General features: G+C 37.2%; 1 protein-coding gene across 12 annotated transcripts in view; it reads left to right on the top strand.

The window, feature by feature from the left end:
- PPP4R4 (protein phosphatase 4 regulatory subunit 4) overlaps positions 1–24,352 on the top strand; it is a 64,053-nt gene that overhangs the window by 7,372 nt on the left and 32,329 nt on the right. For 8 of the 12 annotated variants that reach the window (XM_032111342.1, XM_032111346.1, XM_032111347.1 and 5 more), the window contains exons 3-5: positions 16,481–16,583; positions 23,257–23,404; positions 24,091–24,164. In XM_032111342.1, coding sequence (XP_031967233.1) covers positions 16,481–16,583; positions 23,257–23,404; positions 24,091–24,164 — 325 coding nt within the window. Of the gene's footprint in view, positions 1–10,778; positions 10,800–15,158; positions 15,180–15,872; positions 15,962–16,480; positions 16,584–20,996; positions 21,078–23,256; positions 23,405–24,090; positions 24,165–24,352 lie in introns of those variants that run through there. The other 4 variants (XM_032111350.1, XM_032111351.1, XM_032111349.1 and 1 more) reach the window with 4 other exon arrangements.

Genomic DNA, 24,352 nt, shown 5'->3' with positions numbered 1-24,352 from the left:
AACTTGGTGTCATCTGCAAATTGACCAAGGGTGCCCTTGATCCTCATGTCCAGATCTAATCCTTAGCCCTGGGGAACACCACTGGTGTCCATCTGCCAACTGAACGCAGCACCATTCATCACTGCTCTCTGCGTCCAGCTGTCCAGACAGGTTTTAACCAGTGAAGAATACACCCATCCAAGCCATAAGCTGTCAGCTTCTCCAGGAAAAGGATGTGGGAAACTGTATGAAAGGTTTTTGCTGAAGTCCACGTAGCCTATAGCCACACCTGCACCACCACTAGGTGGTTCACCTGGTCATAGAAGGGAGATCAGGTCTGCCTGAGGTTTGGAAGTCTGCCTGAGCTGTGATGTGTGAGACCAGGTAGTTCTTCCTTATGTGTTGTCAGGTTCTTCTCTGAAGATGTCAATTATATGTGTGTTTCAGAGCATCTTTGCTCATGACATAATAAGGAGAAACTTGGTGGCTACAAGGTATAGATGTTATTTTTTTAATATCAGACACAGTTGAAAATTCTGTGGGTTTTCTTCTAAAATGTTCTGTTGTCCTGGGAAAACCTTATCATCCTCTCCTAGAAATGTTCAACGTAGGAATATCCAGCTAAATATTGCCCATGTTTCTTTCTTTCTACATGATGGATCCCATACATAAATAGCATGTTGCCCAGCAGGCGAGTGAGTTTCTTTTGGTTTTGTTTAGGTAAGCACTGGCATTTAATAAATAAGTTTAACACTTACACAGTTCATTTGAGAGGTCACATAGTTAATGTGTAGGTATAATAATTCTTCTTTATATCACCTTCCTTAGAAAGTTCCAAGTGTTTATAGAAACATTTTGTGCTTACAAGGAGCTTTTATCCTCATGCTTGCTCAATATTACTAATTTATGTTTTTATCCTTTACCTGATTTGGCAAGAGATGATAGTATTGCACTAGGTTTTGTCAGGAACTGGAAATGCCAGTGGAAACTCTATGAGGATGTAGATGGGAAAATGTGATATTTTATGTTAGAATATATCAAAGGTACAGACTCCTTAAAGAGTAGATCAGGCTGTCCATTTATGGCTAGTCTGAATATGCTTTTGCGCGATGGTGCCCGGTAAAATAATGGCTATTGTATGCTAGGGACTGAAACACAAATCTCTAGTCAATTTTCATGGAATCGTTGAAGGCTGGGGTCAGAAGGGATCAAAGGTTATCTAATTCCAACCCCCTGCCACAGGCAGAGACACCTTCAACTAGGTCAATTTGCTCAAGGCCCCATCCAACTTGGCTGTGGATGCTTCCAGGGATGGGAACTCTGAGCAACCTCTTCCAGTGCCTCTCCACCCTCACAGTAAAGAATTTCTTCCTAGTATTTGATTTAAACCTACTCTCAGTTTGAATCCATTTCCCTTTATCCTATCACTACATGCCCTTGTAAAAAGTCCTTTTTCACCTTTCCTGTAGGACCCCTTTAGGTACTGTAAGGCTTCTGTAAGAGGCTGCTCTCTTTTCCAGGCTGAACGACCCCAATTCTCTCAGCCTTTCCTCACAGGGGAGGTGCTCCATCTCTTTAGTTCACTTTGTGGCCTTCCTCTGGACTTGTTCAAACATGTTGATATCCTTTCTCTGCTGAGGGACCTGGACCTGGATGCAGCACTCCAGGTTGGGTCTCATGAGAGCAGAGTAGAGGGGCAGTGTCACATTGCCTTGCTGGCCACGCTGCTTTGGATGCAAAAGCCCAGGATACAGTTGGCTTTCTGGGCTGTTGCACAGTGCACATTGCCAGCTCACGTCCAGCGTCTCACTGACCAGCACCCCCAAGTCCTTCCTAGCAGGGCTGCTCTGATCTGTTTGTCTCCTGGCCTGCGTTGGTACCAGGGGTTGCCCCGATCCAGGGACAGCACCTTGCACTTGGTCTTGTTAAACCTCATGATTTTCCAGCAACGCTCAGCTTGGTGTCGTTGGCAAACTTGCTGAGGCTGCACTTGATCCTTTCGAGTCATTAATGACGTAACCAAGTGACACTGGTCCCAGTACAGACCTCTGAGGGATACCACTTGTCACTGATGTCAGTTGAGACCACTATCCTCTGAATGTGAACGTCCAACCAATTCCTTATTCACCGAACATGTTTTTCTTGCAAATTCCTTCGGGTGTTTTGCGGACTACTTGGTTATATGCGTAGGAAGCCCTTCATGTGTCATGCTGTGATGCTTCTGTGGCCCTGCATTTTGACTCCATATGTTGCTGACACAAAGAAGAAACAGCACTTAGTACTGATCCAGCTACTCTTTCCATAAAAGCAGTTTAGTAGCATGCGCTGCTACCTGTCCCAAAAAATCGGAGTACTCTGAGACTCTTGAGAATAATAACTCTTAGTGCTGATACACCGCGTATTTTTGCTTTCAGGGCTGTTTAAAAGCTTTTCTGAATCTCCGCAAGACAAAGTAGATAAAACTCCATTATATATTGGTACACTGTAAACTTCATATGCAGGGAAGTTGTTTTACTGAGGTGAAATTCTGATTGTAATTTAAGGACTTCAGAACTAGGACTGCAGTCTTGGGGCTGTATCTGTGCCTTAGCAGATATGCTATGACAGAAGAAGTTGGAATGAGACAAGAAATAGCTTTGTTGAGATTTAAAATTAATCCTGCTCTCTGGGGTAAACTTGTATAACAGTTAATTTAGCTATTTTTAGAGTTAACTTTAGTAATATTAATGTTTTTGTCCTTGTTCCACCAGCTGGTACTCTAAATGCCAACACTGAGTTACCCTGCATTTTGTCAAGCCTTGGAGCCCAAAGCTTTATGTCACAGGAAAAAACCCCAGGATTATTTAATCACTTAGAAATTTTTACACTGGGAAAACACAACGGGAATGTAGACAGTCCTTGAGAGTAAGCAACTCAAAGAGATCTGCATTATTCATTGAGAAATTCTCCTGTGTTGGTAGGAGCATCTTATTTAATCTTCTAGGGGCAGCTTTTTGTATAAGAGGAGTTCTCTTTAGTTCTTGAGGACAAACAGAAAAGGAAATTGAAGTGATTTCTATAGCAAGGGTTTCTATTGACATAGTCTGGCAAAACCTATATTGCAGCTAAAGAACCGGCTGTTTCAATTATGCACAATTATAGGACTCTGGACTTGTTCAAACATGTTGATATCCTTGTACCTGAATAAGAAGGTTGCTTCAGATTCCAAAACTGAGGCCAGAAGTGGCATCTCTAGCCAAAGACAGTTACATCCTCGGGCAAAGATTTTTAAAAAAACCCCAGTAATACAAAATTGATGGGAATTGTTCATAACTGAGTTGTTCTTGAAATTCACCCTTTGAGAATTAATGTGTCACTGGCATTCTTATATTTTGATTCTCCTCTCCTTCCCCCCAATGTATCTTTGTCTTCCTAGATGAGGTTGGTATGTGTCTTTCCAGTCTGAACTGTAACAGTGTCCTTTGCAGGCTTTGAAAATCAGGGGTCTCCAAACTCACAGGCCTCAGTCTGTTAAAACTAGTTTTACATGGCCATCACATTCACTGCAGTTTGAGGTTGCTCCTGTCTCCATGAATAACCTTGCTATCTCATGAAGACACTCTTTGACAAGAGGGAGTCTTTCCCTTTGAATGCTAATTCCCTATGGCCTATCCACCCCCGAAAAAGGAAGAAAAATGTCTTTTTGGTTTAAGAGTAATAAATAAACAGAATGAAGAAGGAGACAAAGAATCCCTTGAAATCTTGTGCTAGATCTCCTGGATACATCTGTCTGAGGTTTTTTTGGCACTGCCTGATACTTTTACACAAGCGGAAGGTACCAGGTGTTTCACATCCATGTTATTAATTGAATGGACTCTTGATGATGCAGATATTCTTATTTAAATTAATCTATTTAGCTTCTTTTACATTCAAATAAATGTTTCTGCATGTTTCTCTTTGCAAAACATTACCCTATGAGGGGTTAATGTTAGGAAATAAAAATACCAGGCTCTAGATACGTCTCTGTATCTTGGTAGCGGTTGTTCCAGCAGCAGTTTTGTTTATTCCATGTTACGTGACTGTGGGTTCTGAGAATGTGTACAACTCTCATGTACAGAGTAGCTGAGTCATTCCTTGTCAGTTGTATCAATTCAGAGCAGGACCAAGGGTAATTGCTGTGCTTTACTGAGCTCGTTAACTGTTGTTGGAAATGCCTTACCCATCTATCCTTACATAGTACCTTTCCTAACAGACTACAGATAGACAGTACTTCTTAGTCATTGCATAATCCCAAAATTGCTGTTGCTTTGTTTACAGAAACATGTTACACTGTGAATTTAGCCTCAGTGTTTCTATGTAATGCTTACTTTCACGTTCTTCCACTTGTTCTTGAATTTACTATAAGAAAGTCAGATTTAGGCAGTGTGTAAGCAGGGATAGATGAACTGGCATGAATGGAATTGCGTAATTTTAAGTGTGTATGAGTCCAAGCTGGGTATAGTAACAAGGTTTGTTGCAGGACTTCAGACTTTTTTTTAAACTGACAGTATATAAATAAAGGTGACCCATATTGCTAAGTCAGTATAATGTATAGTGGTAAAGAAAGACTGCAGTCTCAAAGAGCATAGTCTTACATTCTTTCTAATAGGGAAAAAAGTAGTTTATGCATTCTTCTTGTCCTTATCTGTTTTTCAAGAATCATCTAGTTTAAGAGAACACTTCTGGCTTTGGAAATAGATCAGTACATCATTTTTTCATTGGGCATTTTAGAGTCAAATGTCCTATTTGATTTGGAAAAAAACGAAAGAAATTATTTTTCTTTCACCAATCTATCTTAAATCAGAATGATATAATTAATTTTTTTAAATGGCAAAGCACTGTAACTTTAAATAAAATTACGAAAATTTCCACAGGGTATTATGTGACAGTCTAAGAGAAAAGGTATAAACAGAATATCTTGGAGGACTTGGGTTGTTTTTTTTTTTTTTTTTTTTTTTATGGGAGTAGCTTTGTGTCCAAATTGTCAATTATGCCTCTAGTGAAAATTCCACATTTCTTGAAGTAAAACCAGTAAATTAATTTAGGTAGGTATCAGTTGGCTTCTCCCTCTCCCCACCCCTGCTGCCTCCCCATGACTATTGTGGAAAAACAAAGAACAACATTAAGGACTGGAGCCACCAGTTTATGCTATGATTAAATAAAAGTTTTTCAAACCTGCTTGTTTAATTCCAAAACATTTCTCTTTACCAGTTGAAGTACGACAGGAAAGTTGGATTCAAGGTGGATCAAAGCATTTGATAACACAATTGATATTAACAGAGCTGTACAGCAGAAGTGATGTTGCACTCAATAATGCTATTTCATTTTGGTTGCAGTAGTTTATGTCTACAAAATGGGATGATTTACTGTTTTTCTGTGCTGCATGAGAAGTGCAGCTGACCAGCTTGTGGTCAGATTTTCCAAAGTAACTGGCTGGTTTTTTTCCTCCTCTGTAGTGAAATTGCTTGGTAACTTCTGTTACCAAGAGTATGTTGAGAAGGCTCAACTAGGGACAGAAACAAAATGCTTTAAACATGCTAATTGTATTTTTGTTGTAAGTAGGGGTTGATTGTATTGTCTCTTGCAGAATAAACACATGTAAAAGAGAAATGTGAAAGGCATCTGCTTTAATACACTTTTTTACATGGTAATATTACTTACATTTTTGGGCAGGCTTGGAGATAAAAATCCTGTCTTTAAAGTGAGAAACAGAAAAGATGCCATTTTCACTGCTGAAATTGTAACTGAACTTTTTGAGGGGGAGGATTTATGTCCATATTAAATAGCAAAACATGAGTCATTGCCTGATTGCTGCTCGCACCAAAATTCTTCTGTTAATCTCTTTTATGTAATTTCATTTCAAAGCTCAGTATTAGGACACCTATTTCTCTGCCATTTTGGGAAGTAGAAGTCAGTTAGATTCAGGGCAAGATTTAATTTTATTTTTGCTTTTTCCAACTGCAGCAATTGGTCGTCACTAAATCAACAGAGGAAAGAATGATGGCTACTTAAAATTAACCTGCTTCTTTACTACAGGTTTTGATACAAGAGTATGTCTCTTTCTTCTTATTTTTATCACCATGTAAAGCAAATTTAGGTGTATTTTAAGGATTAATTGTAAATTCTTTTGACCCTTTCATGCTTGTTGTATTGCAAGAAAATACTTACTACAAATGAGTTTGTAATAAATCAGTAGATGCATACTGGTATGCAAAAATCAACTCTAATTGCAGATAAATGCACTTGTGCTTTGATGACTTAAACTGTCCCACCTATTTGAAAATGATGTGTTAGAGGGTAGATAGATCAATAAAATTAATGTACAAATCTTTGTATCTTATGTATTTATTGCAAATTCTGAGGGTATTAAGTAAAAACTTCTTCAGTGTCTCATCTTACTTTCTTATTAAGTGAAGAAGCTGGTTTTGGTCTTTTTAAATGAACGGTTGGAACATGGCAGTTTCTGGATCTGTTGGGTGTAATGCCCCCCACCTGTAAAACCCATGAGCTGAAAAAGATTCTAACTAGACTTTAGTACATGATAGGTTGTTTGAGATGTTCATGCCTCACTTTACCTGGTTTTTGGCAAAGGATGTGAGTATTTTCCCCCAGATGTTTTTTCTTCCCTTTTATTTTCCTTTTCTTTGCCCTCATTGCTGTGACTGAGAGTTTGCCTTAAGATCATTATTTTCAGGGGACTACACACTGGATACCATGAGATGGTTTGTGAGACATCTGTAAAGACTATGTTGGTCCTATGGAAGTTGTATAGAACTTTGGAGTTCTTTATGCACTAGAATAACATTAGTAGCTTAAGTACTGTGGGCTGTGTTTAAGGTAAATTCTGCCAGTAGATATCCATTTTCATGGATGCCTCTTCAGATATCGAATTAAAAGTATTGTTTATGAAAATAATATATTCTGTTAATATTACACCATGAGTTTAGACTAAAAATTTATTGTTCCTAACCTTTTAGTGATCACTTAATTCAGTTCTTTTTCAGTAACAAACAAACCACAGGGAGCAGGACCGGGGGGATGGCATGCAAATAGTATTGTATCAATGGATGCTTTTTACCATAATTTTTCTTTTTCCGTGTTACGTTTTCTTCCGTAGAATAATGTTGATACCAATGCAATAAATAGATAACCCAGAAATTCTGGTGGTTAACACTGAATATATGCTGTGAGGGATCTATGCAGCTGAGTATATTTGACATGCATTCAGAGGAAGGAGATATTCTTTTCTTCAGAGATGATTCTGGACTAATTTTAGTAAATGTGGGAGGAATTACTGGTAAATGCTTTTATTTATTCTTCCCATTGCAGAATGTCGAACTCTTTCTGGGATAACTGTACCACTAGAAATAAGTTAATATGACTATATGAGGAAAAAATAGTGTAACTATATGAGGAAAAAATAGTGTAAAAAGGCTATTTAAGATTATTGTAGTGATTTTGAAGATAGGGAATGTTATGAGGACTATAATTACCTAAATATAATTGAGTAGTGTTGTGGATTAACCCCAGCCAGCTGCCAAGCCCCACGTAGCCACTCGCTCATTGGGACAGAATCAGAAGGGTAAAAGCTGGAAAACTTGTGGGCTGAGATAAAAACAATTTAATAGGGAAAGTAAAGCCACGCACGCAAGCAAAGCGAAGCACTGCTTCCCACTGGCAGGCAGGTGTTCAGCCATCTCCAGGAGAGCAGAGCTCCGTCACGTGTAACGGTGACTTGGAAAGAGAAACATCATCATTACAAATGTTTCCCCCTTCCTCCTTCTTCTCCCCACTTTATGTACTGAGTATGATGCCACATGGTCTGGACTATCCCTTTGGTCAGTTTGGGTCACCTGTCCTGGCTGTGTATCCCACCAGTCTCCCATGCAGCCCCAGTCTCCTCCCTAGCATGGCAGTACGAAAAGCAGAAAAGGCCTTGGCTCTGTGTAAGCCCTGCTCAGCAATAACAAGAACATCTCTTTAGTATCAACACTGTCTCCAGCACAAATCCAAACCACAGCCCTATACCAGCCACTGGGAAGAAAATTAACTCTGCCTCAGCCAAAGCCAGCACAGGTAGGCAGGAGGATTCCAATGGTGTGCTAATAATGGTTTTAACAAGAATGCAGATATGGGTTAATTGTCTGTATATGTAATGCTTTTTTTTTTTCCTACTGTTTGAAATTATTCTGTCAGAGAGCTGGAAGTTTGAAATACTTGTGTCACCACTTCAATTTGTTAATGATGTTAATTGTATTACCTAGCTTGGTTGTCCTCTCCAACATGGAACAAATCCTATGTGTGTTTGAGAGACATGTCTGACTCTTCAATTTAATTAAGTAGCTGAATTTTATCCTACTTTCCAAAGTGAACATAAATCAAGTAAAGCACTTTTTTGTTTGACAGAACATGAACCAGGAACGGCTTGAAATTGAAGCAGTTTTTAGTTATTTGTGTATTTACTTCAGAAAGCTGCCTTCAATCTATGGTTGCTTTTGATATATGAGAAAGCAGCACTAGCATCAGCTGTTTGACATTGTATTGCTGATGCATGTAACTGCATCAGTCTAAAGTAGCTGTCCAATATACTTGAAAATATGAATATTACTGCTATGAATACTCCTTGAATAATGAATAGTGTGTGAACCAGCAGAGCTTTCCACTTCTGACTTGTCTAAAAGCTAGCTCTTACAAGGAGTAAGTTTACAATTTTGTGTTCATTTTCTAATTAGTTTTTCTTTTGAGTTGTCAGGCCCTTGGAGTATAACAGCAGTAATTTGATAAAAATTTAATATGAACTGTTGGAAGTCATTCTGAGCCCACAGTTAGATTTCCTTGGCTGAGAATAAAACTGCTTCTACAGCTAAAACTTCAAATTGTTTCTAAGATTTCAGGTATATTTTTTTGGTGCTCGCAATTTTACTCCTCTATTTTTCAAATTAGAACATTAGCTTAGCTTGTATTATTAGATATGATACCTGTCTACTTACAATATCTAGATACCTATACATATATCTATATAAAATATATCTAAGATATCTAGATGTGTTTCTCTTGCATATGAGGGAAAACGCTGTGATCAAAAGCTTCAAACCCTCTCTGTACCCTTTTTTATTTTTATTTTCCTTGTGGCTTTTCATTCAGTCATTGTACTCATACCTTGTACTTTCATTCTGTACTCAGTGTGATTTATAGTGTCTCTATGGGTCTTCTACATTTGCATTTTCCTTTGGTCCAGTCTCTGTGATTTTGAAAAAGGCTGATCAACTCTTGTACAAAGTATGTTTTATTTACTATTTGTCTTACTGTTAGTAAGATTTTGTTGTTATGGGGCTTATAAGCCTATTCTAAAAAGTTTGAATTTTTTGAAAGACAGGTAAGAAGTTCTACTTGTACTTTAATTCCTAAAAGGCTAGGGTTACTTCAACCGTGGTCTTCAACTCTTGCATATACAGAAAGGTCTTTTTATGAAGCCAAGCAGATATAGGCAAAATGACCAGTTAATAGTTTCTTTCCTAATCTTTAATGTGCTTTTCTTGATAGCATGCTGAGGAATTGCAAGTGGGTTTAGCATAGCATAATTTGTTTTTAAATGATTGAAGAGACTCATAGCAAGGGTTGAGGTGAAGTGGCAGCTTCTGTTAGAGCTGTCAATAAATCTTGAAAAAATAAACTATTTTTTTAGACCTGTGAGTCAGTTTAAGAAAGGAGAGGTTGCAATGTACAGCTACAGCTTTCTATTTTTTAGAAATTCTCATCATCTTCCGTGACTATTAGATTAGAGTTGCTATGAAAAAAAAAGTATGGAATTGATACACAATGGAATATGCTATAGTCAGAAAGGTTGAGAAGGCATGATAGAAATACACAGAATAATAAAGTGGGAGCTTTGGGATCTGTTGTTTATAACTCCCCACACACGTAAGACAAACTGAAGAAGACTCTAAGTAGATTTTAGTACTTACTAGGTCATTTAAAGTTTTCCTCTCTGTGTGCTTGAAATATACTGATAGGAAAAATAAGACTGGTGAATGAAAAGAGATCCTGTGTCGAAATTAGACTGTAAGAGAAATTTAGGTCAACAGAAGTAATTTATCCTTCTAGATTTCGGTTAGCATCTGTGGTTTTTTATTTTTTTTCACTTTCAGCATAGAAAAATTACAGGCCTTGTACTTTTTCAGAGGACTTCTTTTAGCACATAATGCATGCTGTGAACATGACAAATCTTGTTGAATGTGAAAATTACAAATTCTGGTTCAGTGAATGAGGACTGGCAGAATGAAAGATAATACCAGCTCCTAGCTCATTTTTGCTATATCATCTAGCAATGGGAAATGGCTATCTTGATCTTGAAGTAAGAAGACTGTCTTTACTTTTCACATTCAGACTCAAAATAAAAAATGCCAAAATGAATTCTACCGAGAAACCATACAAAATGCAATATGTGTTGTAAGCCCTCTAAGGAAGAAGAAACATTTATCTTCTAGGAGGTTGTAATGTTGATACTGGGGTAATATTTGAAGGGAAAAATGTGTTCCTTTGAGGCTCTTTTTACATTCTTGAAACTTTTCTTGAAATTCAAGGGAGAAAAGCTCAATGTTAACTCATAATAATTAGTGTATAAACTCATAGAAACTGATTATATTAGGAAGAAAGACATTATTGTGTCATTATAATGTGTCTGTTTTGGTTCAGGAACAGAAAGGGATATCTGTATGAGTTAGACATTCTTCTTTCTCTCTTTGACAGATGTTCAGCAAGGAAACAGAAATAAGAGGCTTCAGTTGACCAAACCTATCCTGGTAAACAAGGTTACTATGAATATGAAACTACTGTGCAGCTAAATCTGGGGTTTTGGTTCTTACTTTAATTACATTACATGTGATGGTACAAGTTCAGATATGTACTAAAATGAGATTAGTTTCTTCTTTTTTTAATTTATAGACCATGTAGATTTTATTCAGATGTGCTCTAAAATGATCATGGGCACATATATCTTAAGTAGAAGATGAAAATGAGAAAGTGGTTTTGAAAATTAGATTTTACTAGGAAAGGACTATAATGTCAATTGCAAGGAGATGTTCAGCCTATGATCTTATTAGGGCTTCCAGCTTCTTGAAAATTGTCATTATTATGGAGTTAAATTTTCAGATTAATTTTATTCTCTTATTTTCAGCAAAGTTATAGAAGCCTAAAAATAAAGTTTTCTCCTTAAAGAAGTCTCCTAAAGTCTCTTCTCTTAATTTACTTTGGATTTTCTGCAGATTTACTCCATTGTAATATATAGATTCAAGACTGTGCTAATAATGATATTGCTCACAATTCTCCATCTTTGTTCAACTGAGGCTCTTAAAGGAAGTCACTTTAACAAAATGACAGATCTTTCCGTGGGACTGAGTCTGTTTATAATATACTTACTACAATAAATGTCAGATAGATGTTCAGACACTCCTGTTACATAATTTGTGTTTAAAGAAGTATAATTGAAATGTAAGCATACCTCACATGACATGAAAAGAAGGTTACTGCTTTACACCAGTGTAAAGAAAGGGTCGTACTTTTACAGAAGATAGTAGATTGTATTTTATCAAAGGAGTATTCACTTTAAAATAAAATGAAAACTAGTCATAAAATGACACATCAATATTCGTGATTTCAAGACATTTTTCTAATTTCTAGATTTTTCCCCTTTTTTTACTAAAAGCCTAAAATTATTCAATCAAAAACTAAAAAAAAAAAACCAAAAAACCCTTGTAAAAGTGTTAGTATTGATTAGCAAGAGCAGTACCTAGAAAGCAGTGTAATAGATCTTAAGTCTGTGTCTACCCATTTGCATAGGAAAGATTGCCATGTAAAAATCTTCACAATATACTAAAGGTGTTTCTTAAAGGAAGTTTTATGGGCCACACACTTTAATGTTATTGACAAATATTTATCTGGATTTCTAGTTTGCCTTGGCAACAGTAGATTGTACAGGAGAACAGAAATCCTGGAGGGAGAATTGAATCATTCTGAATCAGGCTAAATCCTGTCAGATACTGAGCTTTTAAACAAATAGGAAATTCAGTCTAGGATTTATGAATCCCAGTCACGGAATAGTTTAGGTGGTTGGGGACCCCAGAAGTCATTTGGTCCAATGCCCTGCTTAAAGCAGAACCAACTTCCACGTCTGATGTCATTTGATGTTAGATAGTGTTGTTGCTCAGGACATTGTCCAGATGAGTTACGAATGTCTCCAAAGATTCCCACAACCTCTGGACACCCTTTTTCAAGTTTGAGTGTTTGTGAATTTCGTTTTTCTAATACCCATTTAGTTACTGAATACTTAATTCTTTTTTTTTTTAAATCTTGCTATTCTAATCCCTCACTCATTGAAGTTGCTAAATTTTTACTTTTGTCTTCAACAAATTCAGATTTAGACTAACATAGAACATAGAATCTTGCACTGAAAACAGTATCGCTTAAGGGGTGTTAACAATGTAATTCTCTGCAGCCATTCATCAGAACTTCTGTTTACACCGAGCACAGACTTCAGTGGTGGATTCAACAATGGCTGTTTAACAAATCATTTCTGCTGAAGTGGTACACTTAGCCACAGTGTGAAAGAAAAGCCTCTTCACAAACAGAGCCTCAGTTAGAGTTTGGGTAAACGTTGTACCTCAGTCTTCTTTCCAGTACTGTGTTCTGCTCTTGTAGTCATGTTTTGTAGGCTAGTGCGAATGAAGGAGAGCAAGATGTAGATCTGTCTTTTCTCTTTCAGAATCCTTTGTGGTAATGCTGTCTTGCAGTACATTCAGTGACTAGTCTTCGTTCCTCATGCTGTAGAAGGAGCTGTAGTCCTTCCATCCATTTCCAGATACAAATATTTCTAATTGAGTACCCAGGGACTTTTAAAATTTTCTATGTTCTTATCCTGTAGAATGTGTCTTTAAAAATGCTTTAAAAATTAATGTAAGAAATCTTGTCTTCCTTGAGCTTCATGAAAGTTTGCAAAATTGACAACACCTACCCTGAACATAATCATAGTATAGTTGTGGGAAGGGACCTCTGGAGATCAACTAGTCCACCTCCCTGCTCAAAGTAGTGTCAATTAGAGCAATATATTCAATCTTGTCCTGAACTCAGGATTTTGAATCCTACAGATGGAGGCTGCACCACTTGTGTGGGCAACTCATTCCAATATTTGAACACTCTGATATAGAAAAATTTGTGGGTTTTTTTAAGATTTATGTTGCATTTCCTGTGTATTGAATTTGTTCCCATTGCTTTGCATCCTGTCACTGGGCACTGCTGGGAAGAATCTGCCTCTGTCTTCTTTACTGTCTCGCATCAGAGTTTATACATGTCAGATAAGGCCCCCAAGCTTTCTCTTCTCAAGATTAAAAATCCCTGTTGCCTAAGCATCTGCTCAGATATTTCAATGAACTTGCTGCCGCCTGTCTGTGAGATTCTTGTGTTGAATAGAGAAGAATAATCACCTCCCTTGAGCTGCTGGAGATGCTCTTGAGTGCAGCCCAGGATGCCATCAGCTGCCTTTCCCGCAAGAATGCATTGTTGCCTCCTGGTCAGCTTTGTGTCCACTGGGACCTCCAGGTTCTTTCCTGTCAAGCTGTTTCTCAGTTGTCTGGCCCCCAGCCTCTGTTGGTGCATGGGGCTGTTCTGCCACAGCTACAGAACTTGCATTTCCTGCTGCTGAGCTTTGTAAGATCCCTGTTGGTTTGTTTCTCCAACTTGTTGAGTCACCAGAGACTCCTGGTCTGTCAATCCCTCCTCCTGGTTTTGTGTCATCTTCATACTGAGAGTCTGCCTTGTCCCCTCACCCAGGCCATTAATGAAAACTTTAAACTGTTGCCCCCAGTAAGGTAAACCATGAGGTAAACCACCCGTGGCTGGCTTCTTTGCCACTAATCACAACCCTTTAGGCTCAATAGTTTGCTCAGTTTTCAGTCCACATCACTTTCCTTTGTCCAGCTTGTACTTCGTTTATCTATGGGGATATGATGGGAGACAATGTCAACAACCTTGCTAAAATAAGTTAAACAACTTCCACCATCTCAGCCAGTCATCGTGTTGTCAAGTTGGCTGGTCAGAATTGATTTCCCCTTGTGCTGGTTTGGTCAAATTTAGAAATATATCCTCTGAGAGAAAGCATAACCAGCCCTCCCCCACCAGGTTCAGGAAAAATTAATTTTCCTCAAAGAAAAGTGAAAGATATAAAAACTTTGTTTACCAAACACACGGGAAAAGGATAATAATGCTAAATAATAAAACCCCTTGCCCTGCTGAGGGAAACCTGGGAAAATTTCAGAGTCCTTCCATAGATCTCTCTCCCCCTCCTTGGAGCTAGGACAGGGTGGGCCCACCTCCAGGGCCAAGGCCTTGGTAGAAAGTCCTCCCAATGTATTCTGATGTTGAAACCATCCAACAGAGAGAAAAGGAAAAAAAACCAAAGTCCCAGGAAAACAAAAGTTCAACTCTCCAAAAAAAAAAAGCTGAGGAAAAAAAACCTGCCAAAAAGCTGGCTGGAAAGAAAAGCGAGCAGGGTGCTTCCCTTCCCTCCCACTCTCCTGCTGCAGCTGAAAAAAAAAGTCTCTATCTCTATGTGACCTTGAACAAGCTGCAAACTGCTTTGAAAAAGTTTTGCTCAGTTTTTCCTTCCCTCTCTCAGGCTCAGTTTAAAGGCATAGAAAGGTACAAAAATTAATTTCTGGGCATAGGGCAGCAATATGGGTTACACATCATAAAGTCACCCCAAGACACCCCTGCACAAATCCAGGCTGGCTACTCCCAGGCACTTTTCTGTCCTTCGTATGTTTATATGTGTTTCCTAGGAGGATTTGCTTCAGTCTCAAGGCATCCCAAATATTATGTGGACTTCATTTTATGATGGTAGAAGAAACAAGTAAAACCAAATGTAGGGGCTAGAGGGAGAGCGTTAGTGCTGTCCTTGTGCTTGAGAAGTGTTTGAAAAGTGCTTTGCAATGGGTGTTGCAGTTAGACCAGGTCTGGTAATACTGGCCAGCAGCAAGCAGCTGCTGTTGCAGAGGAAGGAAATATTAGAACAGGAGTGTTGGGGCATGAGAGCTTCCCTCTCTGCATGAGGATTCCCAGCCTTGTAAAGTCACTGGGATCTCCTGTAGGATGAACTCCGAAGATGAGTCCTGAAGTTTTGTATTAAAATGGTACGTGAATTTAGCTAGCACAAAAGAGGTTGAGTTAAATTGCTTCTAAGTATAGGGCTCTGTTGTGTTCTTCTATACTTAGCACTGTTAATAGAGGAATAGCATCTTCATAATACTGAGCTTACTGTGAGTCTGAAGAAAAGATTTAGCATTTATCTTTATTGGTACAAAAATGTGTACATCCGAGCACTTAGCAATAATTCGCAGTAATTCTGAAGTCTCCAATATTTAAAGAAAATCTGTGGTGCAGCTCTTTTGGTAGAAATAAAAGAAAAATCTTCTGCAGTTGGAAAATTACAGACTGTGTAGGTGTTGAAATGCCTCTTGCTTCACATTCTTAATTGGCAGTAAGCCAGTTAGTAAGAATTTCTGGTTTAAAGGGAAATGCTTCCCTTTTCTTTACATTTTGATGGATAAAGGTAGCATTTTTGTTTGCATTTTTTATCAGTTGGGGTTTCTTCCATCTTGATACAAAATGACTAAAATTTCAATTAAATAGCTTCTCCAAGGTACCTTGGCTTTTTGCATTACTACTGGATAACACGAAGATATGCATGCCTTGCCAAAGGAAAAGGATGTGTTGATGTTTAGTTTTAATTTTGGCATCCAGACCCTCTTGCTTTTTGATTCTATTCTAGGAGTTTATCCATTTGAGTAATTTTTGTTTTCACCTCATACTTTTTTTCATATCTGCCTACCATTTCCTTCCCATACTGCTTTTTTTTTTTCATTTCCTTTTTCAATTGTGGGATACCTTTGAGAGAGACAGAATGAGGAGAAAGGTAAGAGATCTGTAATTTAACCGAGTTTTTGCATCCTTTCTTGATCATGTTTGTGTGCATATGACCATACATCTGACTGCTTTCCCTACAAAAAGGAAATAATGGTAGATTTCTGTTAAAATGTTGTACATTGCATATAGTTTTCATGTATGTCTTCTATTTGCCCCTTCCTATGGTTTATCCCTTGTATTGCTTTGATACAAAAGATTCCATGAAACCACTGCCTTGATCATCTGGTTTGAAAAGATCTTTCGCAAGTTTCATATTTTTATGCAAAGCTACACTAAAAATTAAAGCATCCCATGTAGGAAATTATATACAATAGCTTGAGAGGTTGATCTTTTTAAATGTTGTCTTCTGCCACATATTATAGAAAAACATAATGCCTCTCTTTACTTACATGAAAAACCTGAGTAGCGTAGGTTTATTCTTGTTGGTTTTGTTTTGTTCTTTTAATGCAATCCGTGAGATTGTGATCATCATAGTGAGTAATGTATTGTATGTTTATGTTTTTTTAAGTTCTGGTCAGGATATCCAAGGAACAAGTGTGGTGGCAAATCTTCCAGTTCTGATGCGACAGAATCCTGCAGAAACACTTCGTCGGGTTTTACCAAAAATCAGAGTAAGTTTTGTGTATTTATGTTTGAATGTATCTTTTTCTGCCAGTTTAACTATTTTAACAAAGGAAAAAAAATCCCACTTTTATTGCAAACTCAGTCTCCAGGAGGTGTATGTCCAGTAGGCTTCCACATTAATTCACTCAATTTACGAAATATTAAAGGTATTATATATTTTTTTAAATTGTTACAACAGGGAAAAATAAAAAAGCAGAATTAATACTACTTATATATTGTAAAGATTTACCAGTGTTTTGACAGCTTTTTGAGACCTTTCTTTGAGGACCATCCAGTCATAATGGTTCATTCTGATGTTCTCAATCTCCTTTCATCCAAACATTAAGATTTTCATAGTGCTGTCCAGGAGAGTATAGTTCGCTTTTAGCTGTCTGTGTCAGTCACTTCTAGTTGTGATAGATGCATGCTGACCATGGAATGTTATACAGTAATTTTATATAGAGATATGTTTGTATAAAGCATATTTGTGTTGTTTAACCTGGAGAAGAGAAGGTTCTGGGTATACCTTATTGTGACTTTTCAATACTTGGAAGGAGGCTTATAAGAAAGATGAGGACAAGCTTTTTGGCAGTGCCTTTTGAGATATGACAAGGGGCACTGGGGTTAAACTAAAGAAGGATAGATTCAGACTAGATATAAGGAAGAAATTTTTTAACATGAGGATAGTAAAACACTGGAACAGATTACCCAGGGAAGTTGTGGATGCCCCGCCACTGGAGGTGTTCAAGGTCAGACTGGATGTGGTTCTGAGCAACCTGGTCTAGTGGAAGGTGTCCCTGCTCATTGCTGTGGGGGTGGAATAGCTGACATGTAAAGGTCCCTGCCAACCCAAACTATTCTATGATTCTGTGATGGTGGAGAAGATACATGTCTGTATTTCCACTCTGTCCCGGATATGAACTCTTGTCCACAAGAAATGTACAAGTTCATTTAAGGTGTGGTTTAAGGAGCAGCCTTGGCCATATAAGAACAAACTAAATCACAAATGCAAAACTTAGTAACGCTAAATATCCATTGGCCCCCTGCACAAGAAGAGGGTTGCAGGGGGCCTTATCAACATATACAAATACCTGACAAAGCAAAGACAGAGACAGGCTCTTTGCAGTGGTACCCAGTGACAGGACTGCAGCTGTTGTTGCAGTGCGCACAAACAGAAACACGGGAGATTTTTTCTGTATATCAGGAATCACTTTCTCACTGTGAGGGTGACTGAGCTGTGGCACAAGCTGCCCAGAGATGTTATTGTCTCCCTCTTTGGAGGTATTCAAAAGTGGTTTGGGCATGTCCTAGCTGTAACTGGTCCTGCTTGAGCAGGGGGTTTGGACAAAATGACCTTTCAGCCTCAAGCATTCTGTGAATATCAGACATCACCTCTCAACTTCATATTATCTCCTGAAACAGGAGATAATATGAAGTGATTTCAGGAGACTTCTGTTTCTTAAGAGGAGCTGTTCCAACTTTTGTCTGATTTTTTAGATTCAGCAAATGGTCAAGAAATAGCTCTCCTCAGGATTAAGGACTGCTATAGGCTGACAGATTATTTAGAAAATGTTAAAGTGCTTCTAGTTACATTCTGTGCTCTAAGATGCAGGTCAATAGGCATTTTGTTTAAATATGTATGAGTGTAAAAGTGCTTTGAGAAGAATGACTTGAAGGTGCAAAGTAATTGGAAATTTCAACTTACACCAAGTTGCTACCACGTTATTCTGACATATGTAATGCAGTCTTTCTAAACCTACCTACTGGCTTCAAGAAAAGTTGGTTTGGTTTTTTTTATGCTTACCATACTGAATCCATTTTTGCCTCTGGTTTTCTACTTTGAGAGCAGAATTCTTCCTGAAATTAAGGAGGAATAAGAAACACTGGGAATTTTCTACCCTTATTTTTCAGGCTGTAGAGAAGTGCTGGTCTTGGCCTGTATTCAGTAAAAAGTCTAGTATGGGAATACAGTTTTTGATTCTAGTTTTAAGTTTTTTTATATAGGGATGAAGAAAATATTTGAAAGTATGATGATTTGCATGAATAGGGCCTAGAGCCTGGAAAGTATTTGTACAGTGGGAGTTGGATCTCAGTGTGGTCTTAGATCAGGCTGTACTTGGTTATTTTGTAAAAGTATCTTCCTGTATAATATTGAAGACATACAACTGAAAACAGTATTTGAAGGAAGAAGCATTAGGAATTGCAGATAGAACTATTTGAAATGAAGCAGACTACTTTAATAAAAATGCAGTCAATCTTTGAGCAAATTACTGAGAAAAGTAGTGTGGTTTTCATCTTACAGTGTCATTTAAACCCAAACTGGATGCCTTGCTAAATGGTAAATTAAATGAAACCTAAGTCAATGGGCTCCAGAGAGAGGTAAAAAAGTAAAATATAAGAAGGTCAGTCTAAATTCAAGTGTTTCTTTCATGTTTAAGCTTTACAAACTGAAACTTTGTAGAATGTATATGAATTAAGTTCCTTCCTGTGGCAGTGCTCCTATAAAGCCAATTCTTCAATGGTGTTCTGTTATCTAATATTATTTATCCGTAATAGAAGTAAAGTTCTGTTGCAGCCATATGCACTGCACTTTTGACTGCAAACCAGTATTTGGCATCATTAACTTGACCTATTTTTTTTTCTTAACCTTGTTTTTCTTGGAGGAATCATCCTGACCATCCATTAAATTGAAACTTTTATAGTCTGTAAAGGCATAATTGAACTCAACTGCAATTAGAGTCTTGCAAGTGTAATCTGTCACTGCAGGGAAATAAGCTGATTTAAATTACTGCACTTGGTTCTATTTCTTTAGGTTGGGAGTAATCATTTGTGAAATCAAATTGGCACATGAAAGATGAATTGTGTAGTAGTTTCAGAGGGCTGTTTATTTGAAAGTATTGTCACCATATGATTGCATAAGGAAACCAGTGAACTTATTTAGCATACTTGCAGACACCCAAAGCAAAAATAATTTTTTTGTTAGAGCTGAGGGTAAAGCAGATGAAGAAAGAAATAAATGCAAGGAATGTTCAGTCTGAATATATTGAAAATTTGTATTTTATTTGTGAAAAATTGATAAACCTGGTTACTTCTAGAAGTGTAGAAATGGGTGTATGCAAATTGCTTATTCTGAGGAATCTAATGAAATTAAAATTATATCAAAGACACTATATATTTAACGTAAGTGTTTTAGGTCTGAGATGAGCAAAATCAATACACCAATACATGTGACATACATAAGTAATTATTGAATTGTCAGTGTTTTGGTTATAGTATATAATTTAGATGTTAATGTAGGAATGAGATTAGGAATTTATTTTTTAAGTTCTGCAGTTAAAATGAAATTGTGTCCTTGTATGTGTTCTTTTGCATAGAGAGCCCCACTCTGGATTTCTGCATGCACCTCCTCATGAACCTTGGAAGTCATTGAAATGCAGATTTAGGGAAAGCTTAGACACTCTTACCAGCATTTCTCTTTGTGCACAAAATGTCTCTTTTCAAATGATGTTAATAGTATTTTTCCTGCTTTCCGTCTGCAGGCTCTGCAACCAAAAGTGAGAGAGGGAGATTGCAGGCATCTATCTGATTGACTTAATAAGACATTTTTCCAAATGCTGTGATTGCAGCAAACTATTCTTATTCTTGTTGTTGTATATACATCAAGCTTTATTCAGCGTTGTCTGATTAGTTCCAAACTCATTTTCGTAGTTACTTGTTTTTCTAATATATCAGCCTCCTCTTGAAAGCTTTTCTTTTCCACAGCTGATTTTATAGTTTAGGAAAAGGTGGGGTGATTTTCATCCTTTCTTATACCTAACATTAATTTTAAGGTCCGTTCTCGTTGTATTCTTGAGCTTCTATAATCTCCATTATTTCTGTGTCTTTTAGTCTTAAATGAAAATTTCTATCATATCAATGCAATTACTAAAATGATTTGACTATGTCTGTGCTTGCAGCATTCTTTTAAGAGAATTCTGTTGTTGCAAGACAAAATGTGCATTTAAACTAGAGGCAAATTTTCTTTTTTCCAATTAATGGAATAAACCAGGCTTTCTAAATTTTAAGTTTTGATGCCTGAGTTTAGCTTGTAGACATTAGAACAGTTAAGAACATGCTAATGCCCTTAAATTCCATTAAATATGCTTGTCTGAGTAAGATAGATAGGGAGAGTTTTTTTAGTCTGGAGTGAAAATTTGTGGAGTATCCATATATAGAAAAATACATTACTTCCTAAATAAATAATTCTATGTTAATTAAATTTAAATTACTCAACTGGGGTTGTGTGAAGATGGAAAGAGGAGACCCATAGATTTCCAAATGTGGAACTATATAGTTCTGAGTGTAAACATCAGTGCAGGCAGGTGTGTAAGCAGTCTAGAAATTTATATTTCAATGTCTCCCGAGGTCCATGAGGAGGCACATCCAGAGAATGTGTTCTCACACATGACTATCCAGAGTTATGTGGATCAGTGGAGGAGACTATTTGGAAACTTTGTTTGTTGGTAAGTAACCCTGTTTGTATTGCGTACAAAGTGAATATGTACAGAAAACTGAATTCATAGAATCATCGAATTATTTAGGTTGGAAAAGACCTTTAAATTCATCAAGTCCAAGGGTTAACCTGGCACTGCTCCATAATTTTCTGGTCTGCACTGCTGTGTTAGCATCTGCAGTGTGAAGATAGTGCTTTTGATTCTCTTGGGGATGTTTTTTTGAACAAGTACAAGCCAGAATCCCAGAACAGTATGGACAGGTATTCTGATCCCAAAAATATTCAAAATACAAAATTGGTAGATGTCCTTATTCTTTCTTGGCTGTGGCTGTAATAGCAGTGGAGGAACAGCAACGGAGGTAGTCTGTTTAAATAAGAAGAAGGCAATTTCCATGGCTATTGAATGTAAATATTTTGTTGGAAAGCAGCACAGTTCTGTTCCTTTTTTTCATTTGGGGGAGCAAGGACACAGAGAATCCTTTTAAAAAGGAATGTGGCTGTAAACGGAGGTCTTGAGAGATAAGTTACGGTTCTCCTTGAACTGAGATAAACTAATAATTGTATGTTTGCACGTACAAATTTTTTGACATTTGTAGAATGAAAACTTCTTGGTTTTTACCAAGTCAAATAGTAATATCTCAGATGTTCTCTACAAACTTTTCTCAGCAAAATTCTTCTGATATGCAATACTCAGAGTCATAGAATCATTAAAGTTGGGAAAGTCCTAAGACTATCAAGTCCAGTTGTTTACCCAGCACCACCATTTTTGCCATGTCCCTAAGTTCCATATCCACATGCCTTTTGAACGCTTCCAGAAATTCCATCATGTCCCTGGCAGCCTGTTCTGATGCCTGACCACCCGCCCAGTGAAGAAAGCCACTTTCCAGCCACTGCCACCAGCCTGTAGCACTGCATGGGGTTTGTGTGACCCAAGCGTAGGGTCTGGCGCTTGCCTTCGTTGAACCTCGGACCATTGGCCTCGGCCTTGATATTAATTAAGAAATTAAACAGGACTGGCCCCAGCACTGAGCCCTGGGGACACCCGCTTGTGACTGGCTACCAACTGGATGTAATTCCATTCACCAGCACTCTGGACCTGGCCATCCAGCCAGTCTGTAACCCAGTGGAGAGTGCACCTGTCCAATCCATAACCAACCATGCACTTAGCTGCAAAATGAATTTTTTTTTTAATCTGATCCAGGCTTATTTTTGTTTTTTGGTGAATGATCTGAGAAAACACTGTTCATCTCAAGCACTTTAAAAAATAAACAAAACCACATATATAAAGTGCTAAATAGAAAACACGGGCTTTAAACTCTTACTGAGTTTGGAATCAGTTGTAAAATGAGTGTAATGCTTTAGTAGTAGAATAATGAACTTTTTATTTTCTCATGAAATAGAGAGACATGTTTAGAAAAGTAAACAAATGGAATGTTCACTTAGTTGATAGATACTTACAGTTACTAATACTTATAATGGATGCTACATCATAGATTGCATCCTGCAAGGTCTGTGCATAAATCTGAAATTTAAAACTTAAATTGCCTTTTTTTAAGTTAAAAAAAAAAGTAATATTTCATTTCATTTCATTTCATTTCATTTCAACATGTTAATTTTAACTTTTGAATTTATGATTTTAAAGACAACCTAATTAATGACTTTCTTGTGTGTCAGAGCGCAGACTACTAAATATTTAGTTACATAGATAAATATTCTTGTATATCTTGCTTTATTCTTAAGACTATATTTATGTACTTTTCATTTGCATTCCATGTTAGTCAAGGGATGAAATTTAAATTGCCTTCTGCTATTTTAGTATCTCTCACTGAATGAATGAATGAAATAGTTCTTTTTAATTCATGTGCGTAAACAGCAGAAGTGCAAGTGTTGGCTGCTCTAGTTTTACCTCTCATTTTGTAAAGTGGAAAAATCCACACATATGCATGGATGAAACTTAAAGTCTCAGAAATATTACAACTAACTTTTTTTTCTTAGAAGATTCATGCTATACCGTAAGAAAATTTAATGTCTGCAATAAATTGCTGTTAAGAGAAAATAATTTTACAGCAAATTTTACAGTTTACCCAGGTTGTTGCATATTAATTCTAAAAGTGAATATAAAAATTTGGATATTCTTTCAGTACATTTCTGCCTCACTTTCTAAATTGTTACAATTTGTAATTATACAGGAGGTTCTGCATGTTGCAGGAGTGGAAATGCAGTTAACAGCTGCTGTTTCTTTTTTGACTGTTCTGCAAGAGGAGTCGGTGTCCATTCATACGTACTCCCACTCCTTCCTACACATCATTCTCCAGAACGTGGAACACAGAGATGCAGGTCAGGGCTGTACAGCTACTCTCATGACTGATGACTTCTACGTGTTTTGTTTCTTTAGTGACCCTACAATACTGTGTCAACAGTGAGTACAGTCACTGTGACTTTGTATCTAGACTGGCATGAATGGAAAGATTTTTGCATGATGACCACTTTCATACTGACATTTAAGTGTAATTCTCATTGAAGCAAAGAAACCCTCTGACTTTGTCTGAAGGATTAAATCCCAAAGTTGTTTCTGAGTCTGAGCTTCTCCTGAAGTACCAACTTTTTATGGCTGAGAGAATGGAGGGGGGTTGACAATTCTTCTGTGTTGACTATTTTTTCTTAATTTCTTTGACACTAATTTTAGAATACAAAGGAAAAAAAAGGCCTATTGTGAAACTAGAAAGTTTCAGTGGGCATAAGAAAAGAACATCCTTCTAAAAGAGGGAAATTAGCTTTATAAAGCAATCAGAGTAATAATTAATTTTATATAGGAATTGGAAAGGGAAAAGAAATGGGGGTAGACTTTGCTTCTTACCTATCCTATTTCTTACTTTGAAGTCTTGAATATATAGTGGCTTTCAGATACATAGCTCCTTGAAGACGTGTGAAAAGAGCAAATTTTATAAAACTGATGTATGTTTTCGTTTAGTCATGGTATGTACAATATAACATATCATGTATAACTCATTTCTCTTAAACAGGTGTCAGCAATGCATGGTTAGAAACTCTTCTTGCTGTAATAGAAGCTTTACCAAAAGAAACTGTCAGACATGAGGTAATAATAATCTCTCACACTAACAAAAAATAATATTAAGATTGTAAGATTGTATTTCCCTGCAAGTTTTATTCACCTCAGTCAGATTTGTGGCAGTTCTGTACCTGTGAGAATGGTAATGGTTGTCGAACACCCTGTAAGAGACGAATGTGCAAAAAGGCAAGACAGGAAGTCACCTTAAAAAAAGT

This window comes from Corvus moneduloides, chromosome 6, assembly GCF_009650955.1.
Source record: "Corvus moneduloides isolate bCorMon1 chromosome 6, bCorMon1.pri, whole genome shotgun sequence".
NCBI classification, from domain to species: Eukaryota; Metazoa; Chordata; class Aves; order Passeriformes; family Corvidae; genus Corvus; species Corvus moneduloides.
This window is presented reverse-complemented; position numbering and strand designations above follow the sequence as displayed.